This window comes from Sarcophilus harrisii, chromosome 2 (assembly GCF_902635505.1).
Source record: "Sarcophilus harrisii chromosome 2, mSarHar1.11, whole genome shotgun sequence".
In the NCBI taxonomy this organism is placed as follows: Eukaryota; Metazoa; Chordata; class Mammalia; order Dasyuromorphia; family Dasyuridae; genus Sarcophilus; species Sarcophilus harrisii.
Window position 1 is genome coordinate 341,008,484 of NC_045427.1, and position 21,715 is coordinate 341,030,198.

The window sequence follows — 21,715 nt, forward strand, 5'->3', positions numbered from 1 at the left end:
ATTTTAATCCGTAGTTGTTATGGGCCAAAACTCTGAAACAAGGATTCTTACAAGATGTAAGTCAGTGGAAATTGATAAAGACAATGGTTATCTAGTTTAGCATGGTGCTTAATAGTTCTCTAGTTCAGTACATGTACTTAGTACTTAATATAGTTCTACAAGATTCACATCTATGAAAATGTAATTATAAGAGAGCATATAAGCTGGGAGCTTCAGCCAGAGTCAGAACCAGAGAAGACAAGGAATCGGAGGCAGTAGCTCAAACTCTTGGAGCCAAGAAGAAAGATTCATTCCATCTTCATCAGCCTCATTGTGGCTGGCCTGGCCTTCTGCTCCCTATACTCAAACCAAGATTCCAGAGGGTCTCAAGAAAACTAATCAGGCCCCAGGCAAGGAGATAATAAAGGATTTGGACTTTAACATCTGGCTATTTTTGTGGTGATTACAGAGCTGAAACAAAGGCTGTTTCCAAGACCTCCAGAAAACCAAGCAAGGGCATTACACCTAGTGATTGGAAATCCATAGCAAGGACATGTTTAGAACCTGGACAAAACTTGTTGTGACTTTCTGAATATAGTGAACTCTGTAGGATACAAGCCCAATGAAATAGGCACACTAGAGTTAATATTCAAATCAGTTTCGATCAATTAGCAGCTAAAGGGCAATATGCAGACGCTTCAGCACAGATTAATTACCCTTTGATAGCATATGAGCAAATTACTGTTGTTGCTATCAAAGTATGGGGCACCCTCCCAGGATAAAATAGAGGGGAAGCCTTCATAAAAATAGATCAAAGTCCAAATAAACCCTTTGCTGATTTTGTGAGATGTTTGCAGACAACTGTCACAAGAACCATTAGTGAAAATGCAGCTACAGGAATAATGATCAAACAACTGGTAAGGAAAATGCTAATGAGGTTTGTAGAAGAATTATTCTGGGACTACACAATGATGCTCCTTTACAGGAGATCATACGACGCTGTGCCACAGTGGGCACAAATATCTTTTTTACCCAGGCTATGATGCAGAACTTTGGAAGACAGGGTCCTTCTTGGCAAAGGACTTCCAGAGGGTCTCATCAATGCTTTCGGTATGGTAAAGTAGGTCATCTGAAAGTTCAATGTAGGTAAAGAGAAAAAGTGAGAGTACAGGATGGGAAAACAATACCCAAAATCCTGTGCAACAAGGGCTTCCACTGGACCTCAGAATGTAGATTGACCCAGGGAAATGAGAGGCAGGGCCCAGCTCTAAGCCCTCAAATAAAAAACAAGTTAGGCATGATGGCAACTGAGGTTATACCCAGAGAGTCTTTAGAAGTTCAGGACTCTGATATGATCAATCAGCAGAGAAGCAATCAGATGGGAGAAAGGGATTACAATTGGGGAGAATACAGGCTTTTTAACCCAACAGAAGGGCAGTGTCTAGTGCGAGCAGCTCCAATATAATCTCCAGGTGATGAGGAGAGATCTAGAAAGTAGTGGATGGAAGGAACCAGATAGGTTAACTGTTTGGGGGAAATGTTTTGCTTGTATCTCTACAGATGGAGAAGGAATCAGATGGGTGCCAACAAGCAACTTGAGAGAGACAGAAAAAGAGAAAAACCTCAAAACAAAGGAGAAGACCTAAGAAATATTTGATACTGAAAGAGCATGGCTAATAATGAAACTGTTGCAGGACTTTAAAACCCACAGGCATCATTAGATTCCCTAAGATGAAAAATTGTTGATAAGACTGTTACAGAACTGCAAAACCAGCATGAATCATTGGATTCCCTGAGACATGAGAAGACTGAAACAGGACTTTAAATTCTGAAGGAACATTGGGTTCCCTGAGACATGATAAGACTGATAAAAAAACTTCAAAACCAGCAAGAATTATTGGATTCCCTGAAACATGATAAGGCTATATAGGACTTCAAAATCTACAGGAATCATTAGATTCCCTAACACATGATCAGATTGTTGCAGAACTTGCAAGGATCATTGCATTCCCTGAGATGAAAAATTGTTGAAAAGACTGTTGCAGAACTTCGAAACCAACAGGAATCATTGGATTCCCTGAGACATGATAAGACTCTATAGAACTTCAAAATCTGCAGGAATCATTGGATTCCCTGACTTATGAAGTAATAGACAATAGATTGGTTTTGGAATATTTCTAGGACTTATGGCCATGTATAATTCCTCATGTTGATTCATGTTGTTTGTTTGTAATACCTCCCATGTTGATGGATTTATATATACCTGTTTCAAGTGAGACCCTTCAGAAACCTGCTAATCTGGTTTGATTCCCCATTTCTTTTGGTGTTTTCATCTCCCTTCCTGAGACGTCAGATAGGGTATGATCACCTTCTTTTTAGGTGTTTTCACCATTTTTTTGAGGAGTCAGGGAAGGCATGATCACCTTTTTGGGGTTATCACCTCCTTGAGAAATCAGGGAGGGTGAGACTACCTTATGTTCTAAAACAAAAGAAAGTAGGAGATGTTATGGGCCAGAACTCTGAAGCAAGGATTCTTACAAGGTGTTAAGTCAGTGGAATTGATATCTAGTTTATCTAGTTTAGCATGGTGCTTAATAGTTCTCTAGTTCAGTACATGTACATAGTACTTAATATAGTTCCACAAGATTCACATCTATAATAATGTAATTATAATAGAGTATATAAGAGCCATCAGGGACTGAGAGCCATATTCATTCAGTTCATCTCACTCCACTGTGGTTGCTGGCCTCCTGCACTTCCCCGACTGAGACCAAGGCTGGTGTGAAAGGCTCTTTCGAAGGCTGGCACAGGACCCAGGCAAGGAAACCAGATTGTGAGGGAGATAATAAAAGATTTGGACTTTAATACCTGGCTATTCTCGTGGTGATTACTGAACTGAAAGAAGGCTGCTCTAAGAAGATTGGTCTAGGACTACTCATTCAATTGGAAATCTTCTATTCAATTTGAAGATCTCCATTTGATTTCAACTTAAACTGCCCCTAGCTCCAGGCCACTATTTGCCCATAGAACTAAGTACTGTCAGCAAACTCTTTACAAAAATCTCCTGACTGAATTAGGGGTTTTTGTCCACTAAGAGAATTCTTTTCTTAGTGAAATCAGGAATAAACTTTCCTTTATTGCCACAGATACTCAATTTCCTGAATTCTTGTCATGTGAACCTGAGTCTCTCTTTCTCTCTGAGTACAATCTTACACCTCATTATATTTGGTGGCCTGTATGGGGATTCCCAAGAAAGCCCAGCTGTCTGGGGTAGAGTCCCTTTTCCTTTGACCCTTTTCTATAGCAAAGGGCAGCCCAAACTCCTGGGACATTTAGACTGTCTGGGGTTCTATGACCAAGCAGATTTCTTTTTGTCTGAGGATGCTCAGCCAGAAAACTCCTATGACTTGACAAACAAAACAAAACAAAACAAACAAACAAAAAAACCTTAATCAAGGAAAGTTTTTGTCTTTCTTTCTCTTTCTAGGGTGCCTACAGAGAACAGAAAGCTATAGAACTGGGAAAGCTTGGGGCTTTGGGTCTGTGGCAAGAATAGGATAGTTTATTTCCTCTATTCCTAAAATTTCTCCCCTAGGCTGTCTCTTAAAAAACAAGAGACAAATTCGGTTTAAAAGATTTTAAGAGCAAAAAGCTCATTTATTTTTGCAATCCTGTCTGGCCTCAATATACCTTGGAGAACCAGGAGAATTTTTCCCCTTCAAGGAGTTTCTCAAGGGTTTACCTCATGGCTCCTCCCACAAGGTCAGGATAGTATTGGGGTTCCCCCATCATTCTGAAGGGCTTGTCTTCAAACACTATTCCAGCTCCCCATCAAAAACATCTTTTTGTTTGCTATTATATTTACTTTTTCCAACTCTCCTTTGTAATAAAACTTCTTGAAAGCTAAGAGTGAATGAACAATTAAAGTACATGCTTAGTTATCAAGAATAATTCAATAAATAGAAAGCCACCAAATAGCCTACTTACTTTGGGGGTTGGGGATCTTTTCTAATAGGAGCTTCATGGTGTCTCACACCTCTACCCAGAATTCGTCTAAACTCACAACTAACTTAAAATGTCTTTCTGGCAGTTTTCCTGGGACTTGGTCTGTGACAATTGACCCAAGTGCAAAAACTATTCATGGCTCTGAAGCTGGTACTATCCCATGAATTTTTTCTCTTTCTAGTCTCTTTCCAATGTGTTTCCTCCCATCTAACTATCCTGAAGTTCTTTTAGAGTTATCATTTTGACCTCTGAATTTTGAATGCATGAGGATTACCAGATATAATACATAACTATATATAATAAGATTTTACATCACAAATATTTTCATGATAGGTTTCATTAGTCATTGCAAATGAATGAAAGAATTTAATGAAAAATAAAAGTCCAGGAAGATTTAAAAGAAAACAAAAGCAATTTGTGATAAATCATGGGATTATATATTTGTAGACTTCAGATGTCACCTAGTCTAGCCCTCTCATTTTACAGATGAGGAAACCAAGGCAGAAAAGTCAAATGATTTTTTTCCAAAGTCACCTAGTAGGATTTGAACTGAAGTTGATTTCAAATATAGCATTCTTTCTAGTATATCATACTGCCTCTAAAATGAAATTAATGCAATTCATAGAAGGAGACTATGGGATCTGGGAGCATAATAAAATAAAAAGATAATTCTTTGCCTGCTACATGAACAAAACATGCTTGACCTTGTACTTTCTATTACCACTGGCTACTAATATGAGAATGGTCTCAGGTGATTACTTAATTTTAGAAAATCATATTGGATTTGAGACCTAATTACTTCAGATTACTTCAGTCTCTGTAAATTTATTTTCACAGGCACAAAAGAACAGATCCTATCTATCTGAATTTCTAGGTACTTTCTGAAGAATGTCATCATGTTCTCTAAATTAAATACATTTTTTACTTAGCTAAGATAGTGGGAACTGTGCTATAAACAGAAAGCCACCAATCATTGTGGAGTATTGAAACTAGATGGAAACAAGGTGTACAATAATATTGTGATTTCAAAGATTTCTAATTTGCTTATTTTGGAAAATAATTTCAATTACTGTTTATATATAGTTAGCTAAGAAAATTACCGGTGACAGAACCTATCTGTCATTAACATGATTACTGAGTCTTCAAATGAAATATTTGAATAATAAGTTTACTTGATTTTAAAAAAGCTTGACACTTAAAATTTCTTGTTATATGTATATATACATACAGATATATATACACATATAAAATATATGAGATATAAAGCACATAACATATAAAAGAAATGATATATAAATAATATACAATATGATACATATATGTATAATTTTTATATATAATAGTTTATCTTATAATGTATATTATATATGTTATACAATTTATGCACACATAAACATTTATACATGTCTGCATATTAAATATGTGTGTGTATTTTAAATACATGTATACAATCAACCAAATTGACTGAAAACTAAGCATTTTTAATTTTTAGCCATTCTTAATAGTAATTAAATGTAATTTTTACCCATTATTCCTGTTTATGGTTTATCAAAAAAACAAATAAACAAACAAAAACCAAAAACCAAGAGTCTAGAGATGCTGGCACTTAGGGACTAAGTTCTAATCTTTGTCCTATTGTTGATCTACTTATTACAAGACTTTAGACAAATGACTTATTCTCTTCTTCTATTATTTCATTTGTAAAAATAGCATGGAGAGACTTTGGAAGACTGTTAGAAGGAATAATATGGATTCTAAGTAAGAATATATAAAATGGATATTTCCTGTAATGAAGCGTTAAATACCTGAGTATCAACCCACTTGGTTCCATTTTGGGTATGGATTACTTTTCCATAGTAGTGAACAGGAAGCATGAATTCTGGACGAGCTTTCTCCCAGGGATTACCATGTCTAAGCCAATCATCTGCTTCTTCAACCTGGAAAAAAAGACAGAACCCAAAGGTTAAACTCTAAGCCCTAAATTTTGTTAAACCAAAAATAGAGCTTTTGCTTAACTCAAAAACTCTTAAGAGAAAGGATAAATGTAGTTTACACTGAGGAACATTTGCTAATTAGGTTGCTCATAACATCTCTTTTCTTCTTGTTATAAACAATGCTTAACTTCTGTTTTAGCAGATGTTTGAAAATTGTAGCATGTGAACATCACTGTCCTAATTACTGTTCAGTTTAATGACTTAATGGACTATCTGTGATCTAAGAAAATGGGTAAAACAATACTGAAGCACAAAATAAAACAATACTGAAATACAAAAATAAAGCAAAGAAACAATCCATTAATATTAATTACAAGCAAACTATGAATATGTGATAAGTACAGGAGTAATTCATAGGTGTTACAAGGATAGAAAAAAAAGAAGTCATTATTTCTTTTCAATAGCCAGAGAGTATATGAAAGAAGTGGGGGTTTTATAAGTCATTCATATATAAAATGTAAAAAGATTTGGTGAACTGCAAGACAAAAGTTGTTTTAGATATAGGATGAGAATAGAAGGCTCTAGGTAAAAATGTAACAAAGCCAGTATACTAACATTTAGAATTTTGATTAGAACTTTTTCATTAGTCATGATATAAAAGTGGTTTTTTTTTGTCCTACAAAACTCAGCCCAAAAATAGCAAAAGAAAAGGAAAAAAAAGGAAATAAAGATTTAAACAAGAATTTCTTAGCAGTTAGATAATTGTTTCCAGATTATTCAAATAAGAACTCACTAATTTGTTTTAATAACTAAAAACTCTTCTGGTCAAGGACAAACAAGTTTTCAATAAAAAGATGGCCTTTGTTCACTTTACTATGACAGGGATAATTTGTGTATTAGCATAAGTCACAGTGATTAAAAAAAATCCAATCCAAATTGAATATTTATCATATTGAAACCAAAGGTTCCATGCAATCTTTGAACACTATTCCTGAGTGGTTCTAAAACTGGGAGTGAGAATTGGAGAAAAGCGGAACATTTTATCAAAAAGATCGTTTAAATGGGAAAAATCAACATATCAGTGCCTGGATGGTTTTCTTCCTTTAAGAAATAAAAGTATTCAGAGATGAGAGAATATATTCTATTTCCCTTAGGCCTATATCACATGCCCCGTTGGTGATTTAGAAAGGCAAATTTTAGAGACTTGATTTTTAATGTCAATGTCTCAGTGTTATAAGATTAAATTCCTTATGAATCTTTTAATTTTTTTTTAACCAGTGTTACATTCCCATCAAACAATAATTTGCTTTGCTTTAAGTAGGATGACAAAGTCCTGAGGAATCCCCTTTTTCTTTTTATCTTGTATATGTTTTTTTTGGCAAGATATTGTTTAATATTTCCTTGATTTTCACAACTCATGTCTAAATTAAGGGGAAAGGCAGGTCATGAAACAATACTTCATAGAAGATCTGAAAAAGTATAAAAAGGTTTCCATTTAGCTTTGTAAGGGATCCAGAATGGAGATGAAGTCTCTTTTCTACTTTGCTTTCTTTTAGATTAATGAAGCTATAAATTCAAATCCTGTGGCTTATTTCCTTAAAAGCTTTAAAACTCTTCTCTGAAGAAAACAGGGCATAAATGAGGGGGAGAAACACAGAAAAAGAATTATTTATATCAAAGAAGATTTTTTTACTTCAGTTTCAGCACAGGTATTCAAAATAATGTAAAATAACATAGTGCTCAAAATAATATAAACTTGGGTGTGTATGGTGTTCCATAGTCTATGGGAAAGCAGCCAGGTGCCAACTTGTGTGGATTTGACAGTGTTTTTGAAGAATTATTCAGTTAAGCTTGCAGCATAGATAAATCAGGGTATTTGATTAATGATCTAAACAAAAATTTTCACTGTTTGATACTCAAAATTTCAGTTTATCAATTTCAGTTGTTGAACAAGTTTGCTTTTATTGAAGGGAATAATATTTGAAGGGAAAATGTTTGTTTCTTGGCAAACAGAAATGTTTTTCCATCTTCTGTAAGTGGCTATATGATAATAATAAAAATGAATTATATATCTCTGAGCTATGGCATTGTTACTACAAACCTACCAAGCCTGAACTAACTTTTCTACTTAAACAAGTTATAAATGTGTAGCTAAGTTTCAGTTATGATAAAAAAGATTCAATCAGTTTTTATCCCTATTTCCCATGTTCTCTCTGAATTGCTGGGGTACACAAAAGAATTTATTAACAACGTTTAAGCCAGTGGAAAGGAAAAAATTGAAACATTAAAAAATTCCTTTAGTTTTACAATGAACATTTTATTGTATAAATCATCGAGTATCCTTTAAAAATGTTGTTGGCCTGGGAACTTTTGACTAATCAGTGACCCTTTTCCTCACCATTGTTATCACACTTAATTTTAGGAAGCCTTTCAACATGGAGTAGAAGTACTGTAATATTTTCTATTTTCTACCAACATGCTTACTATTTCACAGCATATTTTATTTATTGGACTTGCCCTACTTACTTTAAATGCTATCCTGTAGATATGTGTTATTGTATTGTAAATTATATTATTTGTCCTTTGGATTCATTCTATAACAACATCTCAAAATTTGATATTAGAAACAAGTTTTAGAAGGTTTTGAATTATCAAAAATAATTATTTCTTCCACATTATGACTTTCATCATAGTAGTTTTGATATATTATGGATTAGCATAAGAAATTAAATGGGAGTTTTGTAGATGTCCCAGATGACAAGCAAAGACCAGCAAATGACATAGACCAAATATTTGATCCAAATTTTACAAAAGGGATCTATAAAAATTTCATAAAAGAAAAAGAAATCATATTTCTTCTCTGGTATGAATGGAAGGCCCAAAATTTTTTTGGGGGGGTTTTCAGATCATAGAGATATTGTGTCCCTAATCCTATTCAGTGCTGCCTGAATGGATAACTATATTGTGAACTTTGTTCATTTAATGAAGGTAGAAAAACATATCTCTATATAATTTTATGTATTTATATGCAGATTACATATATATATAAATTTTAATATGACAATAAAGGAGGTAATAAAGAGCAGGCTGACATAATTCACATATGGTTTAAAAGCATCAAAAGATAAGCCAGTTTCATAAGATTTTGTTCTTTATAACATTTTGTGGAGCAAGCAGCTATTGGCAGAAAATATTTTTCTTAAACTGTTTGATTCACAGAAATTAGGAGAGAACCTTTATTTTGGGATTACATTATCAATTATTTGATATTACATAAGTCAAACCAAGGAAAAACTATGGGGTATAAGAAAATCAATGTAACCCCCTTCTCCCATTCTGGAAGCGATCCCTCTTGTCCCTTTTCTCTAAATTTAAACATCCCCTTTACATTTACTTAAGACACTTAAATATATGGCTTTGGGCCAAGAATCCATTTTCATTGTGCTATTTCCCCATTTGCATCACCACTCCTAGTTTACACTAGAATGAACGAAATACATAATAAACATTTATATTAAACATTTTTTTTAATATTATTTCTATTGATCAGATGGGACAATGTAACGTCCGGACTAGCTCTCTGGAGGATCTCAGGACCAGCCTTGATCTTATGGAGGAGTGCAGGAGGCAGAAGAGCTACCAGGAGGATGGTCAAAGATGGAATGTCTCTATTTACAGTCTTCTCAGCCCTTAAACCTCAGTCTGATTACATCATTACAGCACACTAAGTATGTGTGAACTAGAGAACCATTATATCACCATACCAAGTACTACATATATGTGAATTAGAGAACCATCATCTCATCAATCACATTGAGTTAACACCCTGCTGTAAATATCTTTGCTTCAAGTATGCTTTTCTCAGAGTTCCCCAATATCTGTGGTTCTCTACATCTCCTGCTTTCTTTTGTTTTAGAACTGACTTCTCAGGAAGGGAGATGAAAACACCAAAAAGGAGATCATTATGTTCTCCCTGACTTCTCAGAAAGAGAGATGAGAACACCAAAGGCAAATGGGGAGTCAAACCAGATATTGTTAGCAGGTTTCCTCTGGGCTGATGGGCCTTTTTTGAAACAGGTATATGTAAATCCATCAATATGGGAGGTATGACACAAGCACATAGTAATATAACATAGGCTAGTGGTGATGTAACAAACAACATGAATCAACATGAGGAATTACACATGTCCATAAGTCTCGGAAGGAGGATATATAACTAACAGTCACTTCCTTCAGTAGCCAAGAGATAGTCCAAAACCAATCTATTGTCCATTACTTCATGTGTCAGGAAATCCAATGATTCCTGCAGATTTTGAAATCCTGCAGCATTCTTATTGATGGTTTTTGATGTTCATGAGTCAATTGCCATACACTTTGGGTTAACAGCCATGCTTTTTCAGTGGTACATATTGTCAGAGATAGAACCACCAGATGTTTCTTGATGGTTTGTTTCAAGGGTCTTCTCTATCTCTCTCCAATTGGACAAGGTGAATATGACTCATTGGCACACATCTGACTCCTTCTCCATCTGTAAAGATATGAGCAAACCCTCACCCCCAAACATTTATCCTATCTGGTCCCTTCCATTCATCACTTTCTGGATCTCTCCACATCACCTGGCAATTATCTAAAGATAGTGAAGCTGCTCTCACTCTCCACCGCTCTTCTGGTGAGTTATGAAACCTGTCTACTGGAACCAGTGCATTTTTATCAAAAATCAAATGATTAATAGTGTAAAGAGCTAAATTTAAAAGTTCTCTAGGGTTTGGTTACCTACAGCTTCCCCTTTCTTTTGTTTTGGAGGAGCGTCTTGATGTCTCTGTTTCTCCTTTCTACTATTGCTGTCCTTAAGGATTAAAAGGTATGCTAGTGGTATGTAAAATATGATACTGTGCATAAAAATGTGCAAAATGTTTAGAAGTATATGCAGGTCCATTTTATTGCAAAAGCTTGTATGAGGAATGCAGTGAGCACTCAGTCTCTCTTTTGCTGCTGGTATTGCAAAAGTAAATCCTGAAAAGGTGTCTACTACAATATGGATAAAAGACAGACGACCAAAAGATTTATAATAGTTCACATCCATTTCCCAAATTTCATTGAGTCTCAAACCATGAGGGTTCTTCCCTGAAGGGAGAGTAGGAGCGTGGAAAGGAAGGCGAGCTGTACAGCTTTTTACTCTGCTCTTAGCTTCCTCTCTTGTTATTCCAAATTGCAAACGTAAAGCTTGAGCAGCCTGATGATATTTAAAATGAAATTCTTGGGCTTCTTGAAATAAAGAAGTATTGGCCAGCATAATTAGAAGGCTATATGCCTTTGAATTGCCATTAAAAATAGGACCTGGAAGTCCACTATGAGAGTGGACATGCAAGATAGCTTTCTCACTTGCTCTTGAAGTTCTTTAAAGAGCTGATATATATTAGAAGCTACAAAATTTATTTGGTCTGTGACAATTCTCTGTTCCACACCTACTGAATAGGCCAAATCAGATATTATATTTATATCTCCTGGATAATTAGTAAGAGCTAGCATGATTGCATACAATTCATTCTGTTGAGTGTACTGAAGAGGAGTTCTGACTATTCTCTTTATAGTTAAGTCATGAGAGTCAGCACAAATGTTATGTTTGGATGCATCTGTAAAGATAGTTAGTCCTTTAAGAGGAACCTTAGAAACCTTTTCTTCAAAAGTCCATTGCCAATTATGTAATAACTGGGCTATCTTTAATGGAGACCTGTGTGTAAAATTTGGACTTGTGGGCAATAAAATTTGCCACTATGGGATGGTTTTAGAGTATACATTAATTTGTGCATTGGTATAAAAGGTGTATATCTTGTCAGGTCTTACCCAAGATAATTGTACTACTCTCTTAATGGCCTTTAATAAAATTCTAGCCACGAGCACTGGGTAAGGAGTAAGGCTTTGTTCTTGTTCTGGGAGGTTCACCCCTTGATGAAGGACTGCTGTGGGTGCCTTTTATGTAGAAAAAAACTTATATTTCTAAGAGTTTTGAGTGACTCTTTCAACCACATTGGATAAAGCCAGTTCAACTTCTCTCAAAGCCTCTTGAGCTTCTTTTGTAAGCTGGTATGTTGAGTTTAAAGCATTGTCTTCCCTTAAAATGTCATATAATGGTTGTAATTGATAGGTAGTTAAGCCTAACATTGGATGCATCCATTGGATATCTCCTATCAGCTTCTGAAAGTCATTTAAGATGTGCAACTTCTCTGTTCTTACAGAACTTTTTTGTATTGTAAGCATACTTCATATCCTAAATATTGAAAAGGAGTATGATGTTGAGTTTTTTCCATGTAATATAACAAGATAACTTTTGGAAACTCTTTTCTTAGGAGTAAGAACAGCAGCCACATACACATAGTAGAATTATTTTTTATTTCCTGTGGCAAAAGTGTCCATTCATGTCTTTTATAAGGCTCACCTAAATTAACGCTGGATGCTGAAAAAGTGAATCTTTTCATATCCTCCTTATCTAGAGGGATAGAATAGAAACAATCTTTAATGTTTATAACCCAAAGAGGCTATTCTCTAAGCAATTGAGTAAGAGATGGAAGTCCAGGCTGAAGAGTTCCTATAGTTTCCATCTGTTCATTTACTTTTCTTAAATCAGTCAACATCCTCCATTTTTCAGATTTCTTTTTTACAACAAACACAGGGGAATTCCAAAGACTTAGAGAAGGTTGTAAGTGTCCTTGGTCAAGTTGCTCCTATACTATATCTAATAAGGCCTGAATTTTTTCACTTGTTAAGGACTACTGTTCCACTCACACTGGAACAGGTAAGAGTACAGGCATGCCTTCAACAGCAGCCCTGCCTAAAAAGCCAAAGTATTCAATTGTAATCCTAACTGTTGTAAGATGTTTCTTCCCCTAGAGAAAGCTAGGAGCATAGTAAAAGCCTGGACAGATTGCCTTCCTTTCCACGCTTCTACTCTCCCTCCAGGGAAGAATCCTCATGGTTTGAGACCCAGTGAAATTTGGGAAATGGATGTTACCTATTATAAATCTTTTCATTGTCTGTCTTTTATCCATATTGCAGTAGACACCTTTTCAGGACTTACTTTTGCAATACTAGCAGCAAAGGAGATTGACCAAGTGGTCACTGCATTCCCTATACAAGCTTTTGCAAATATGTGTGTGCCACAAGCAATAAAATGGACCTATATACACTTCTAAACATTTTGTACACTTTTATGCACAGTATCAGATTGGGATTTTTCCACTACAAAAGGAGTAAAAACTCCTGTTTCACTTTCAAATATCCATCTTAAAGTGGTAGCACTAACTTCAACTGCTATTGATCCTCTTATGCCAGAAATATAAGTATCTGCCTCAATCTTTGGCCAATGACTAGACCAATTGGCAGCTCTAATGACTGTATGATTTACACTTTTGTCTATCAACCTTTCCAATGATATGCCATTTAGATAGATAGTGAGTATAGGTCGGTCAGCTGTCACAGCTGCTGTCCAGAATATTCCTGGATTCTGTTGCTTGGAGTCAATAACTGGGCAACTATCACTAGATTGCCTATCAGAAGTCTGTATCAGTAAACTTGATGCTACTACTTCTCCTGGTTGATAAGTCACACATTGTCTACCTATATTAGTGACTGGGATATTAGCTACACATTCCCTAGTTTCCCACATCAGTGTATTGATGGACACTGTTTTGTAGGCACTCTCAGGAGGTGAAATGGTCACTGTGTCTGGGAGGCAAAGGATACATAGGCTGAACAGGGACAGATTTTACCTCTCCAGGGGATATATCAGTAGTCCCAGCTGCATACAACTTTATTCTCTCCAATTGTAATCCCTTTCTCCCATCAGATTACTTCTTGGCTGATTGATCATGTTGTAGTACTGCACTTCTTGACACTCTCCGGGTGTAACATTGGCTGCCATCATGCCCCAAGTGTTTTTTGTCTGGGGCCCTGGAGCTGGGCCCCGCTTCCCATTTACCTGAGTCAATCTACTTACTGATGCCCAGTGGAAGCCTCTGTTGCATTTTGGACATAGGATTTTGGGTCTTGTTCTCCCACTCTGTCTTCTATGGCAACATTGAGCTTTCAGATGCCCTATTTTACCACATTGAAAGCATTGATGAGTCTCTCTGCCTTGCCACAAGAGATTTCTGTCATCTCATGTTCAGCTCTTGAAAAGTCTGCATCATAACCTGGGTATTAAAAGGTATTTGTGCCCATTGTGGCACAGTGTCTTATGATCTCCTCTAAGAAGTATCCTTATGTAGTCCTAATATAATTCTTCCACAAACCTCATTACCATTTTCTCTAGCAAGATGCTTTTCATAATTTCTGTTGCTGTCTGCAAATGTCCCATGAAATCAGCAAAAGGTTTATTTGGACTTTGCATTATTTTCATGAAGGCTTCCCCTCTATCCTGTCTTCCTGAGAGGGTGCCTCATGCTTTAATAGTAGCAGAAGCAATTTGCCCATCTGCTGCTACAGGGGAATTAATCTGCACTAGGGTGTCTGCATAAGGACTTAATATACCAGTCACCTTTGATCAACTAGCAAGTTTAACTCCAGGTTTTCTATTTCGTTGGGTTTATTATACTATAGAGTTCACTATACTCAGAAAGCCAAAGCAAGTTTTGTCTAAGTTCTGAACATGTCTTTGTTATAGATATCCAATCACTAGGGGTTAAAATTTCATAAGCCAAATTATGTAATAACATCTTAACATAAAATGATGTAGCCCCATAAAGAGTGCAAGCCTTTTTCAGGTCTTTGATGATTTCTAGATCAAAAAAATCTTCTACTTTCTTGACCTGAAGAGTTAAACTGTTGAATCATAAGATACATTTCTATTCCCAAATCAGATATATCCTGTCTTTCCTTTTTAGATTTAATTAATGCCTTTTGTAATTGTGTTATAGCAGGTGCACAAAGCTGCTGCATGGGTGGTGCTGATGGTGTCACTACCCCTCCCACTTCTCCTCCCTCCACCCATGAAGGTGAAATTGGGGGGGGAGGGTCAGGATATGAAGAATGCCCTAAGGGTGCCTGCAGAGAGGCACCACACTCTTTAAGTTCATTAGCACTGTACTTAACTCCTTTCTTGTCCAATTCTTCATGATTTTTAGCTGCTCTTTCTCTTTTTTCCTTATTTTAAAACTTGTGGGATTCCTTAAAGCCAATTGCATTATGTTGTATATGTATAGAATGTTTCCTCAGGAATTGAATCACAACCATTATCACTGTAATATTTAATTAATCTCTCTCCCACAAGTTTCTACTTTTTAAATTTTTCTTCCTTAGGGAACCAAAGAGATATACATGCTAATATTTCTAAGAGTCCAGTGATCTGCTCCCAAGTTACCAACAAACCTTATTTCTTTATTAATTTAACTATGCTTATTACACACTTCCCTTCAGGTGAGCAAAGCTCTTTTCTTAGTATTTGCCCCATCTCAGCTAAAAAATGAAAGTGACTAGTTTACTCATCCTATTTCTGGGTCACAGGGACTTCTCCACTCAACTTATGATAACAGCAGCCAGGCTGCTGAGTGTAGGTCCTTATGTTGAGAGCCTCAAAATGTAGTGTGCTTTTTTCAGTGCCCCATGTTCAGATGCCAAAGATGTAGTGTATAGACTACCTTTCTAGAGGATCTTGGGACCAGCCTTGATCTTAGGGGAGGAGTGTAGGAGGCAGGAGAGCTACCAAGAGGATGGACAAAGATGGAATATCTCTATTTCCAATCTTTTCGGTCCTTAAATACTTTAGGATGATTACATCATTATAGCACACTATGTGTGAACTAGAGAACCATTACATCACCATACTAAGTACCAAATATATGTGAACTAGAGAACCATCATCTCATCAATCACACCGAGTTAACACTCTACTGTAAGTATCTTTGCTTCAACAATATTTTTCTCAAAATTCCCCAATATCTGCATTCCTCTACAGCACTATTGTATCCTTCTCAGAAGAGTCTATGACTAAGATTTTCTTTTGGGTCAAGCTCCTGGCATCAAAAGAAGTCACTCAGATATAACAAGGCTCTGGGAAATAATGTATAAGCCTTTTGATTCCAGAAATGAAATTTTAACAGAAAAACCTGAGCTAAAATTTTATTTGATGTAGAATGAGTACACACACACATATCTTACTCTATAGATGTTATTACAATAAAATGTCAAGAACTTCTGAAATGAGACAAAAATAAAAAGCATTGTCCAGTGGGATCAGTCTGTCAACCTTTATTAAAGACATACTGTATGCCAGGAAATGTGTTAACTACTAGAGAGACAAAAGAAAAAAATCCCGGTTCTCAAGAAACTCACAAACTAATTGGGAAGAATTTTCCAGTAGAAACAACAACCAAAAAAAACAGCTAAAAAATTAGCTGAAAAATGTTTCAGATTTCAAGAAATTTACCGATTTGCCAGGAAAATAAGAAGAATAAATAGGAAGAAAAGTGAAACAACATTACAGGATTATGATAAATTCATGAAAAAGATTGAATGATCAAATGTACAGAGCTGTGTGAATTACTTGGGACAAGCAATAATTTTGGAGTAGGTTTTATTATTTGACAACAATGTTCATGCATGTTTGTTTCTACTGACACTAGACTAGTGCCAAATGATGGGCTTTGATGAGATCTAGGCAGAATGTGCTGGTATCCTCATTATTAATGGCAGAATATTAGATTTATTACTTCTGATTATATTTCAGTGGCTGGTCACATTTTTAATTTTTTCATTTTTAAAGAATGGCTATTGCTTCAAGAAAATGCCAAAAAGTTATGGCTCTTACAGGGCACACTTGAATAAATTGTTAGTGATATCAATGTTGCTGTTGTGGAGATGAACTTACAGGATCATTGAAGTACTTAACAAAACAGATTCAGTCACATTAAATAGTGCAAAGAAAAATGTGGTTGAAAATAAAAACACAAATGCAACAAAATAGCTATTGCTAAAAACAGTCAAATTTATTGGCATAAAATATGCAAAACATTTTTGGAAAGAACTGATAGCTAACAGGGTTGCTATGGATTCCTTAAAAGTACAGCTTCTTAATGAAACAAAGAGAAGAAGAACAGTAAGGACAGGTATATATATACATGTATATACACACACACACACGCACACACACACACATATATATCATGTATATACAAATATATATGTGTATACACACATATGCCAGAGGAAAAATAATGTAAAGCTAGATTATTGACAATTGGGAAATGGTCATATTTACTGAACTCAGTTTTTCACTCAAGGCTGTAGCCTTAATAATGAATTATTAAATGTATTGATATAACAAGAAGCAGAATTGTTATGTAATTACCAAAATTCCCAAATGGAGATAAAACATTGTAAAAGACTTACACCATGCCATGTTTCATGAAAGGTTAAGAAGTTTATCCAAGCTTTAGGTATTAGGACTTTGTTTTTTCCATAAAATGCTTTCTTTACTTTCCAATATTTGCTTCTTTTGTGTAGTACTGCCAATTACTGTTGTATAAGAGAATTCTCCTTTAAATTCACCAAGAGTAAGTTTTTTGAATAGTTCATTTTTAGTTAGTTCTACTTTTGTAGAGATTTTTAAAATTTAAGATCTTATTTGGTTTTGTTAGTTTAGCTATTCCAAATTATTGAAATTCAATTTCTTTTGTGATCTCAGTTTTGCTTGGATGGATAGTAGATTTTTAAAATTCTTTTTTATTTGTCCTATTTTTATTGTAATTTCACTTTTTCCATTTGCTGTTTTGTTGATTTAATTTTTTCATTTTTTTTCTAATTAGGTTGGCTAAAACTTTATTAGTTTTACTAGTCTCTTTAAAGAATCAGATTTTAATTTCATTTCTACAGTTTTGTTTTCTGGTTTATTTTTTAAAATTTAATATTTCCTACCTTGTGTTTATTTTAAATTGTTAGCTTTCCAATTTTTTTTGCACTTAATAGTATTTTATTTTTAGAACATATAAAGATGGTTTTCAACATTTATTTTTGTAAGATTTTGAATTCCAATTTTTTCCTTCTCTTCCTTATCTCCCTTCTCCCTAAGATAGCATCACACACACACACACACACACACACACACACACACACACATGTATGCTATCTATTCTGGCTTTGGGCAGTTTATTAAATAAAGGGCAATTTTCAGAATTACAACAGTAATCACATTTGTTGAAGAAGGATTAAGCAACTTAGGATCATATTTCTTAGTAATTTAGAAATGAAATTTTTTGAGTATTCATGGAGTAGTTTGGAAAAGAAATATGTCAGACATATAGTATAAGTATGTAGGTCCAGACTATAAGGTAATGAACTGCCTGCCTACTTAATCAAATTCCTTACATTTTTAGAAATACCTTGTACAGAATGCATATTTAAATTAAATTTTACATTAAATTTACTACAGTTATACATAAAACAAAAGCTACATCTAACAGAGGAATTAAACACTGTTCAAGACATTTATGTCTACTTAATTTATTATTTTTTTTAAATTGCTTCCCCCTCTAAATATGTAATTAGGAACTTTTTGCCTTCACAGATATAAAAGGCACAAAAATCAATACCTAAATCTAATGGAAAGACATTTTAATTAAAATTATTTGTTTAAAATTATGTTTTTATGTATAATTTGTGTAGCTACAATGGCTAAACAATGATACATAAATTTAGTGGAATATTACTGTATTATAAGGAGTGAAGAAGTCAGAATATCATGTGATGACATATGACAATGAAGCATGAAATAACCCAAAATTTGGAAAACAATATATCTAATGATCACAATGATATAAATGGGAAAAAAGTAAAATTAAATTGACCACTATGCATTTTGAATGCCCAAACTTGGCTTCTTTTTCAAGATCTGAGAAAATGAACCTCCTGTCCTTGGAAGAGAGAGAGGGCTATGCTTTCTTCACATTGCATGTGCTTAATATTGCCTATGTTCTCCATCATGGTTGGTGTGTAAGTTGGTTTTGCCAAATTGCTCTTCCACATCATTCTTTTTAAATTTCTTATAAAAGATAGCTTCCTTTGTAAAGCTATAAGCAGAAATTATGATGTACAAACAAAATATATTGATAAAAAAGAATTTATAAAAAAGAAATCTCTATTGCATAGCCTATTCCCTGTAAGCAGTACCTTTAATGACTGCTATCCACTTTGAGTGTTTCTTATCCTGCCATGGCTTTTATAGACCTTAAATTTAAACTAAAATTCATAACTGAATGTCATCTTTTCTTCTATAGATTAAATATGAATGATTTAACAATTATTCAATGAAATATTTATAAAGTGTTTTGTGCCAGAATTGGTGATTCAGAGTCAAAACAACAGTCCCTGCTTTCAAAGATGTTACTTTCTACTGAGGGAACATGTAGATAGAAAAGCAATTGCAAAATAATGAGAGCAGTAATTGGTCAGGAGATCAAAAACAGGCTTCCCAAAGGAAAGATATATTCTGCCTTGAAGGAAGCTAGGAATTCTGTGAATGGAGAAGAGAATGATGTGAATTCTAGGCAAGGAGGGAAGCTTTTGCAAAGGCATGAAGGAAGAAAAATTGGGGAAATTGCAAATAGCTGGAATGAAACAAGTATGAAGGGGTATAATATAAAATATGTCTGGAAAACTAAGTTGAAACTTTTTATCATATCAAAGAAATAGAAGAAAACTGAAAGCACACCAATTGTGGAATGACCAAATATTGATATGTAAAAATATGAAAATACGATTTCATCATTGTGCTAAGAGATATATGAACCGATATAGAGCAAAGTAAGGATAAATAGGAAAACAATTTATATTATGCTATAATTACACAAAGGAGAACACTGAGGGGCCTCCAAAACTCTGATCAATGTGATAACTAATAATGATTTCAAAAGTCTGATGGTGAAACATGTCTTTGACAATAAGTAATATAATAGGTTTTACATGTACGATCATGTTAAATATATTTCCATATTAGTCAAGCATAAAGAAAAAATCAGAACAAAAGGGAAAATTATGAGAAAGAAAAAACAAAAAGCAAATGTAAAAAAAAGTGAAAATAAGCATGCTTTAATCAGCATTCAAACACCATTGTTCTTTCTCTAGATATCAATGACATTTTCCATCACAGATCTTTTAGAACTCTCTAGGATCACTGTGTTATTGAAGAGTTAATACTGAAAATTATCACACATAAATGATTATCACACAATGTTGCTGTTACTTTGTACAATGTTTGGGCTCTGCTCACTTCACTCAGCATCAGTTCATATAAGTCTTCCCAAGTTTTTATGAAATTTGCCTATTCATCATTATTTATGGAAAAATAGTACTTCATTACATTCATATATCATAGCTTGTTCGGCCATTCCCCAGCTCCTCCATTTCCACTTTGCCAACACAAAAAGACCTGCTATAAATATTTTTGTATACATGGGTCCTTTTCCCATTTTTATGGCCTCTTTGGAGTACAGAATTGGTAAGTACTGCTGAATCAAAAGATATGAATGTTTTCATAGCCCTTTGGACTAAGTTCCAAATTACTCTCCAGAATGGTTGGATCAGTTCACAACTCCATCAAAATAATGCTTTAGTAATTCCTGTTATATCACATCCCCTCTGACATTTACCATTTTCTTTTTTGGTCATATTAGCCAATCTTATAGGTATGAGTGGTACCTTAGAGCAGTTTTAATTTGCATTTCTCTAATCAATAGTCATTTAGAGAATTTTTTCCATATACTGATAGCTTTAATTTCTTCATATAAAAACTGTCTGTTGGCGGAGCCAAGATGGCGGAGAAGACACATGCGACTTTCTAAGCTCTTCTCTTACCCTCTTTATCAATATTATATCGAGCCCTCAAAATACTTATGCCAAGTAAAGAAAGAAGAAACAATACCGGCCGAAGAAAATCTGCAACTTGCCAAAAAAAGGTTGGTTCGGGGCCAGGGGGATCACGGACGGGGAAAAATTAGGTTCCGAGGAGAGCCCCAAACCAAAAGTGAAAGCACAGATCTCAGCAGCAGCCCCAACCGCAGAGGGCTTTTCCTTTGGGCAGTTGTGACCTGCCGGCAGGAACGAGCCCGGGTTATCCAAACGGGAGGGAGCCGGCTTGGGGCCAGAGCTTTCCAGGGCCGATTTGACGGCGAGACGCTGGGCAGAGTTTGCGGCGGTCGCGGTCGTGGTCCGATGTCCGTTCGCAGTCACCGCAAACTCCAGTCCCCAAGAGGCCCGCCCGGGGCAGTGACACTTTCACCCCCTTGTCCTGCCGAGGGCAACCGCTAACCCACTCACCCTACTACGCAGTTTGAAGCCGAGTGCTGAACCACTTCCTGTTGGGGAAGGGAAAACCTCCCCAGAGCACCCCAACCCTCGGAGGGAAATCGGTTTAACTTCCCGCCCAGAGGAAGCGGTAACCCCCTGTTTGGAGACCCACCCCAAGGCTTAAAATGAATAAAAAGATGAAAAGAACGATCGAAGCTTCATGAAAAAAGAGCAGGTCACAAACCTGAAGAGACCCCAAAACCAAAATGCATCAGACTGTCCCCCCTTTACATGATTTTTAGAAGAGACCATTAAAAGTCCCAAAAGAGAGTTAAAGACAAATGGGGAAAGGAAAGAGAAGCCTTTAAAAGAGAGCAACAACTTCCTGAAATACGAATTGAAAAGTAAAAAACTAGGAAGAATTTGGAATTGAAAATAAAGAATTCACTAGAAAGAGGATTTGGAATTGAAAAAGACAAAGAACACTAAGAAAGTAATCTGTGAATTGAAAAGAAAAAATTACT

At 35.2% G+C, this 21,715-nt stretch overlaps 1 protein-coding gene across 1 annotated transcript in view; it reads right to left on the reverse strand.

Moving 5' to 3' along the window:
- PYGL (glycogen phosphorylase L) overlaps window positions 1-21,715 on the reverse strand; it is a 114,097-nt gene that overhangs the window by 47,084 nt on the left and 45,298 nt on the right. The window contains exon 5 of the mRNA XM_031952989.1: window positions 5,790-5,921. Coding sequence (XP_031808849.1) covers window positions 5,790-5,921 — 132 coding nt within the window. The remainder of the gene's footprint in view (window positions 1-5,789; window positions 5,922-21,715) is intronic.